The 8,445-nt window shown below is 33.6% G+C and overlaps 1 protein-coding gene across 1 annotated transcript in view; it reads left to right on the top strand.

The window, feature by feature from the left end:
* LOC107592176 (ras/Rap GTPase-activating protein SynGAP-like) overlaps positions 1-8,445 on the top strand; it is a 152,270-nt gene that overhangs the window by 130,921 nt on the left and 12,904 nt on the right. Inside the window, 2 exon segments of the mRNA XM_016281578.1 lie at positions 1,644-1,820; positions 5,549-5,760. Coding sequence (XP_016137064.1) covers positions 1,644-1,820; positions 5,549-5,760 — 389 coding nt within the window.

Raw genomic sequence — 8,445 nt, 5'->3', positions numbered from 1 at the left:
CGCGTCTTTGATAATTCACACTGTGTGATTGTCACTCGCGTGAACGAGCACCGATTTGCCTCCGATTTCGGGCATTTGTCGGCAATTTCGCAAAACCTGTCGGCGAGTGAAAAATCAGGCTAAAATCGTACAGTGTGAACTCGGCATAAGACTTATTTAATCTGCGTATAGAACATAAGAATGGAGATATTTGTTTAAATTTTATTTTGTGTTTGACTGTAAAATTGTATATATATACAGTGGGGCAAATAAGTATTTGATACACTGCCGATTTTTCAAGTTTTCCCACTTACAAAGAATGGAGAGATCTGTAATTTGCCCTCCCGTGTAGTTCTAGGCTGATCCCTCACCTTTCTCAGGATCATTGATACTCCACGAGGCGAGATCTTGCATGGAGCCCCAGTCCGAGGGAGATTGACAGTCATCTTGAATTTCTTCCATTTTCTAATAATTGCGCCAACAATTGTTGCCTTCTCACCAAGCTGTTTGCCTATTTTCCTGTAGCCCATCCCAGCCTTGTGCAGGTCTACAATTTTGTCCCTGGTGTCCTTAGACAGCTCTTTGGTCTTGCCCATAGTGGAGAGGTTGGAGTCTGATTGATTAAATGTGTGGACCGGTGACTTTTATACAGGTAACAAGTTCTAACAGGTGCAATTAATACAGGTAATGAGTGGAGGATAGGAGGGCTTCTTAAAGACAAACTAACAGGTCTGTGAGAGCTAGAATTCTTGCTGGTTGGTAGGTGATCAAATACTTATTTCATGCAATAAAATGGAAATTAATTATTAAAAAATCATACAATGTGATTTTCTGGATTTTTTTTTTGATTCTGTCTCTCACAGTCTCTCACACGATGAAAATTACAGATCTCTCCATTCTTTGTAAGTGGGAAAACTTGAAAAATCAGCAGTGTATCAAATACTTATTTGCCCCACTGTATATATATATATATATATATATATATTTGTTGTTTGTCTTAATAAAGTGGGCAAATTAAAAATACAGTGGTTAAATTGAAAAAAAAACAATTCTATTGCTCTGATTTAAAAAAGGTTATAAAAAATGTCAATAATTATCGATACCGAACGAAATGAAACATATATCGTTGATATATTTTTTAGCTATATCGCCCAGCCCTAGGTAGTAGCATAACAAAATTAATCAGCATACCTAATAATTTTCTTTTTTAAAAAAAATTTTACTTTTTTTTTAGCTAGGACACGGTAAATTGATCAAAAGTGACAGTACAACATTTATAATGTTACAAAAGATTTCTATTTCAAATTTTAAACTTTCTATTTATCAAAGAATCCTGAAAAAATGCATCACAGTTTTCACAAAAATATTAAGCAGCAACAATAAATTTCAACATTGTTAATAAGAAGAAATGAGCAGCAAATCAGCATATTAAAATGAATTCCGAAGGAACATGTGACACTGAAGACTGGAGTAATGATGCTGAAAATTCAGCTTTGCATCACAGAAATAAATTACATTTTACGATATATATTTTTTAAAGTTGTAATAATATTAAACAAGAACATTAAAAATCTAACCAACCTCAAACTGTGTAGTCTAAATATTAAAGATGCAACCCAAACGTCTGTTTCCACACTTACATGCTCTTGTGGTCTTTCCCTCAGGGCTCTTCCCAATCTCCATCTACTCTCAACCCTTCAACCCCTGCCTCTGAGCGAACGGTCGCCTGGGTGTCCAACATGCCCCATCTTTCTGCTGACATAGAGAGCTCCCGCATCGACAGAGAAGAATACAAACTCAAGGAGTATTCAAAGAGCATGGACGAGTCGCGTCTGGACAGGGTGTGTTTCTCTCTTATTCTACTAGATGTGTTCACATCGGGGTGAAAAAAGAGATAGTTCACCCAAAAATGAAAATGGTGTAATTTACTCACCCTCATGTTGCTCCAAACCTGTACGAGTTTCTTCCTTCTGATGAACACAAAAATGTTGGTAACCTAAACAGTTGCCAGTTGCCAGTTGCCATTAACTTCTATAATATAGAAGAAAATACTGTGGAAGTCAATTTGGTTCTCAACATTCTTCCAAATATCTTCTTTTGTGTTCAACAGAAGAAAGAAACTCATACAGGTTTGGAGCAACTTGAAAGTGAGTAAATGATGACAGCATTTTAATTTTGGGGCAAACTGTCCGTTTTTGACTGTTTTCAAACTGTTTCTTAGTTCAAACTCGAGCTTGATTCTTGTCTCTGTCCTTATGCACATACACCACAAGACCCTCAGTTGACTGCAGAGTGCACTTGTGTCTCCCACCTCAGCACACAAGTGTCAAGGAAATGCATATCATGTCTTTCACCTCTGTAACAGATGGTGCTGGCAGCCTCATTTATGCATTATTTAAATATCAAATGAACATGAGCAGCCTTTTGCGGTAAACAGACTCCTGGAGAGAGCAGCATGGGCTTTCAATCAGTACGTCCTGGCTGCCCTTGACCCTCTGTTCTCCCCTGTGGAAATTTGTGTAGAGGTGACACACAACCTTTTTTCATTGTTTCACAGTGTTCCTATTAAAGGACAGTTTCATATTCAGCTATGAATCAGCATTTTTTTTGTTTGAAAAATACATTTTCTCATTCCTGTGTGGCTTGAAAGGAGAATTTCGCTAGATTGCATTGACTGTAGTTGCCCACCTAGGCAACATTTCCATGCATGAATGACACATTCCTTGCGGAGAAGCTGTAGGGAGCAAAATCATGCTTGCTTTCTCATTACTGAAAAAACCACACTGTTTCGAAAACGGCTGAGCTACAAAAATATGAAAACATTATTTACTCTTAGTCTTTATTTCTCACAAAAGATGAGTTTTTGAAGAATATCGTGCCTTCAAAATGGTCCCTTTTATATTTTACAGAAGAAAGAAAGGATTTTGGAGTAAGATTAAGTAAATGATCCCAGAATTTTTGTAGTGCCACCAGGCCCGGTTCTTGACAGCTATAGAAGGGTGGGCTGGCAGATATACTGGGTGGGCATTTTTTAGTCGTCATATCATCACATAGTCTAGAAGATATTTATACTGCAGACATTGCTGTATCAACTATGCTATACTAACCATATTACAGTATATGTTCACTGAAAAAAGCTTTCAAATATCATGCACTTTTTTCTTTACTGAATAGTAAAAAAAAAGCCCTTTTTGTTCTCTTTCTCTGGATCATTGTTTCTACACTGGTGACTCTTTTCAACTAACTTTTTTATTTATACCAGACAAGGCCATAATCATGTCTAGAACATTGGAGGGACCAATTGTTTTGAGGAAAATATAAAGACCAGACCACTATGGTAATGGTATTTATTTAAAGAAACTAAATAAATAAAGGATTTACATGGATTTAGGGGAATAAATTAAAAGAAGAGTAAAAGAACAAGAATAAGAATTTTTGTAAAGTAATCAATCTGAACTGCAAATAAGATTTTTATTTTCAAATATGCAGCCATTCAATTTCAGTTGTATTGCTGAAAACGCAAAACAGAAAAATGCTATTGTCGTCATTATGAATTATATGAATCGTGTAAATGGCAGACCTACTTTCCATTCAAAACTGCGGAATTTGACAAAAAAAAGAAAAAGCATAAATAGCTTGCACCACTGGATAGCCTATTTGGTCGTTTATGTCATAGAAGGGGGGCGCTACGTTTTGAGCCAACTGTTGCTATAGTAACAATCACAACTTTCATCCCACAAGCTCTTTACTTTCAGTTTTCATTCTTACATTCAGCATTAACAGCAACAATAAGCCAAAAGTGGTAAGCTTTCAACTGAACTGTATAGCCTACATGCATTTTAGATGCTTATATTATGCTCTTGCCCCGTCCATGCAATGAATGCACGTTATTATATGAGAAGGTTTTTTTTTTTAACCATTAAAACTGCTCAGGTAATTTCAGAGGTAGGCTATGCTACATATTCATGTAGCCTATTAAACTCCCCGTAGCTCACAAACTCGCCGTGATATCTCTGCCCGTTTTCACTAGTCCTCAGCCTCTGCTTTTCTGCAACAGACTGAAGCTCCTTGCATTCAGTTAATAAAAGAAAAATGCTGCAATTTTCTGGTGTTATTGTTGTATGATTGTTGGGGCAGTCTCCAGCTATATCTTAAACTTCTTAAAATACAGTCCACTTCAGATTGATTTTAATTACTGCATAAAAAAATGAACGCAATCTTTATCTAATTCTGATTGGGTGGGCAAGACTGTCATTTGGGTGGGCTTAGCCCACCCCTGCCCATGCCTGGAGCCGGCCCGAGTGCCACCACTTTTAGTTAGTCTCTCACCAAAGCTGTACACTAGGAGTACTTTATTACCTTACTGTCTCAACATTTGATTTTATATTTTTGCATATCTTATTAATATTTTGAAAGTTTATTAAATCCATTTAATAGATAATATCTTGTTACTTGTAGTTTTCACAACTTATTTGGTTTATTTTTTTTACTTTTATTTATTTTTAAATAATTCATTTCCATTACATTTTTTGTTAAATTTAAATTTTATAATTTAAATTTTATTTAATACTTGTATGTGCTTTTAATACTTTTTAAGACTTTGAATACTTTGTTTTGCAGATTTTTGCTTATCTCATTAATATTTTGAAAGTTTATTAAATCCATTTAATAGATAATATCTTGTTACTTGTAGTTCTCACAACTTATTTGGTTTATTTTTTTTAACCTTTATTTATTTTTAAATAATTCATTTCCATTACATTTTTTGTTAAATTTAAATTTTATCATTTTAATTTTATTTAATACTTGTATGTGCTTTTAATACTTTTTAAGACTTTGAATACTTTGTTTTGCAGATTTTTGCATATCTCATTAATATTTTGAAAGTTTATTAAATCCATTTAATAGATAACATCTTGTTACTTGTAGTTTTCACAACTTATTCGGTTTATTTTTTTTATACTTTTATTTCATTTTTTACTTTATTTTATTTTTAAATCATTCATTTTCATTACATTTTTTATTGAATTTAAATTTTATAATTTAAATTTTATTTAATACTTGTATGTGCTTTTAATATGAATATCAGCAGATTTTAATAATATTTTAAAAGTTTATTAAAGCCATTTAATGGATAATATCTTGTTAATTATAATTTTCACAAAAAGATTCAATTAATTTGTAACTATTTTTGATACTTTTATTTTTACTTTTACTTTTAATACACATAACTCTTTTTTCTTTATTCTGTTGTTGCAGATTTTAACAGTAGTTTTAAATTGTATTAAAGCCTTTTAGTGGATAATATCTTGTAAATTATAATTTTTAAACAATTATTTAATGTTTGAACACTTTTAATACATTTAGTTTTTTACTTTCATTTAATTCACATAATTGTATTTTATTATTATTATTTTTTTAATGTAATTTGATACTTTTAAAACTTTTTGACACTTTTAGATACTCACTCACCTACCTCTTACCTTACTGTCTCAAGGAAGCCGTCAAGATGAGGGTAACATCTGCTCTGATAACAGGCCTGCTGTCTTCATCTCTTCTCTGGACGCAGGTGCGTGAATACGAGGAGGAGATCAACTCTCTGAAGGAGCGTCTGATGATGTCGCACCGCAAGCTGGAGGAGTACGAGAGGAGGATGTTAACTCAGGAGCAGCAGACCAATAAAATCCTGCTGCAGTATCAGAGCCGACTGGAGAACAGCGAGAGGAGACTGAGACAGCAGCAGATGGAGAAAGACAACCAGATTAAAGGAATTATTGACAGGTAATATGAAAAAAAAAAGGCTGGAGAAACATTGAGCGGTGGTCATGTGATCACGCTCGCTGTGTAATTACTTCGGTTCCTTCTAAATTAATTTGACAAAGACCCCTTATGTACAGTAATGCTGTTTAGAAATAGTGGCCTGAAAAAGTATTTGTATATTTAAACCAAACTTAAAAATGTCTGAATGTCATTTCATTAGAAAACAAGATCAAAATGTCAAATAAAGTGGCATTAATTAAAAAAAATGTAGCACAAGCGCACCTTTCAAGAAAAGCATTTCATGACAAGTGATAAAACACTATATACACTACCGTAATACACTCAAAAGTTTTAATGTTTTTAAAAGAAGACTCTTATGCTCAAAAATACAGTAAAAAATGTAATAATGTGAAATCTTAACTTAACTTAAAATAACTATTTTCTATTTTAATATATTTTAAAAAGTAATTTATTCCTGTGAGGCAAATCTGAATTTTCAGCATCATTAGTGTCACATGATCCTTCAGAAATCATTCTGATATTCTGATTTGCTGCTCAAGAAACTGATTTTTATCAATGATGAAAACAGTTGTGCTGCTTCACATTTTTGTGGAAACCATGATATATTTTTTTCAAATTTTTTTTTACTGTCACTTTTGATCAGTTTAATGCATCCTTGCTGAATAAAAGTATTAATTTACATTTTAATCATTTTTTATTAAAAATCATTAAATTATTACATTTTATAAAAAATATTATTATTTTATTATTATTATTTTTTTTACATTTTAATTAACTAATTTTTAAATTATTTTTTATTTGTAGATACACTGTTATTTTATATTTCGTTTGATATTCAGACATTTTTTAGAACGATACAGATGTCCAAATGCTTTTTAGGGTCAGTGTGTATATGTTTTATACATTTTATAAGGGGATTTCCAGAGCGACTGCCAATTATGTTGAATTGTCTTGTAATTGCCATGTTGTGTGTCATCACAAAGCTACTTTTAATTGATGAACTGGGTTCATTTCCTTCCTATTGTTGTTTTATTTTGTTTCATTTCATCATTTTTATTACTCTGTAATTTGGATTCTTTTCAGCTTTGTGAATCTACAGAGACCCATCTTCCAATATTTAGTTCACTGTTATAATATACCCACTAGTTGATGAAATGATGATGTAACTTCCTGTAATGCAGCACTTACCACATATTTTGTGTCACAGAGTATATTGCTATTTCGATCCAATTCTAGGGATGAAGACATGGAGTCAAGACACTCAGATGGTGAAGGGAGACCGGGTTCTTACTCCCAAAAGGGCATACAAATATAAATCATCAAGTCTCTTTCTTCCTTGATGTGTATTAGTGCAATACCTCTCTGGAATGATCTCAGGATGAGCGGGATGTGTTTGTAATGGAGGCAGTCGTATGTTTGCAATATATATTTGTTATTTTAAGTGTGGTGCCATCTGCGGAAACAACCTGACATGGACAGACTGTGCTTGAGCTGAAAAGAGAAGGTGGTTCATGAATTGCTAATGTTTAAATAACTTGTTCCGAAAGAGAAATTGCAAAAGCTCTTTCAAGGATCGTTCATCCATTAATCAAAATTCTGTGATTATTTGTTCACCCTCCTCATTCCAAACCTGTATATTAATATTTCAGTGGAACACAAAAGGAAAAATTGTCAAATAAAATATAAATAAATAGTACAGGTTTAAGAATGAGATGAGGTAGTGTAATGCAATAATAATGTTTTTAAACAAGCCTTTATTTGGCTTCTACCTGTTTATCTTGAAAATAGAAAAGGTGCTGGCGATTTCTCTTCCAAATAACCATCAATAATTGTAGCAGAACATCTTGAAAATACCCAGAATCCTCTCTTCCTGAACTGCCTGTTCAAGTTCTCTGCTGCACTTCTCTCTTCACTGTGTTCTGGAACATACTGTGTGATGGAAGTGTCTTACACATCAGAAGAGATCATATCTCAGATGTTCATGTTCTCCATATCTCTATGTGCTATCACAAGAACAGCGCTCTCATGTGTCAACCGCTCCTCATCACATTTGGCTTTCAGTTGTTCAGGCCTTGCAGGAATATCAGTTTCAGTGTCAAGACCATTTGTTTTGATATATGCAATAAAAACTGATATTTCCAAACTTCAGAAACTTTGCTTATATGCATACACAAGCCTCATATATGATTTCTAATATTGAAATTCATGGCTGGATCTCACAAAACCTGATCAAGGTCATGTTTCACTCCAAAAAAAAAGCAAATTATTAATTTAAAGGAACACTCCACTATTTTTGAAAATAGGCTCATTTTCCAACTCCCCTAGAGTTAAACAGTTGAGTTTTACCGTTTTCGAATCCATTCAGCTGATCTCCGGGTCTGCACTTTTAGCTGTAGCTTAGCATAGATCATTGAATCTGATTAGACCGTTAGCATCTCGCTCGAAAACTACCAAAGAGTTTCGATATTTTTCCTATTTAAAACTTGACTCTTCTGTAGTTACATCGTGTACTAAGACCGACGGAAAATGAAAAGTTGCGATTTTGTAGGCCGATATGGCTAGGAACTATACTCTCATTCCTGAAAATAGTCCCCAGCACGCTCTCTGTGCAAGCAGGGGGTCACGTTGGTTATGTTGACGGAAGTTAGCCTATTTTCAGGCGCTGCGTAATATCATTGCGAAAGT

Source organism: Sinocyclocheilus grahami, unplaced genomic scaffold (assembly GCF_001515645.1).
Source record: "Sinocyclocheilus grahami isolate Dianchi unplaced genomic scaffold, SAMN03320097.WGS_v1.1 scaffold150.1, whole genome shotgun sequence".
NCBI classification, from domain to species: Eukaryota; Metazoa; Chordata; class Actinopteri; order Cypriniformes; family Cyprinidae; genus Sinocyclocheilus; species Sinocyclocheilus grahami.
Note: the sequence above shows the minus strand (reverse complement) of the source record. Positions and strands in the feature narration are given on the sequence as shown.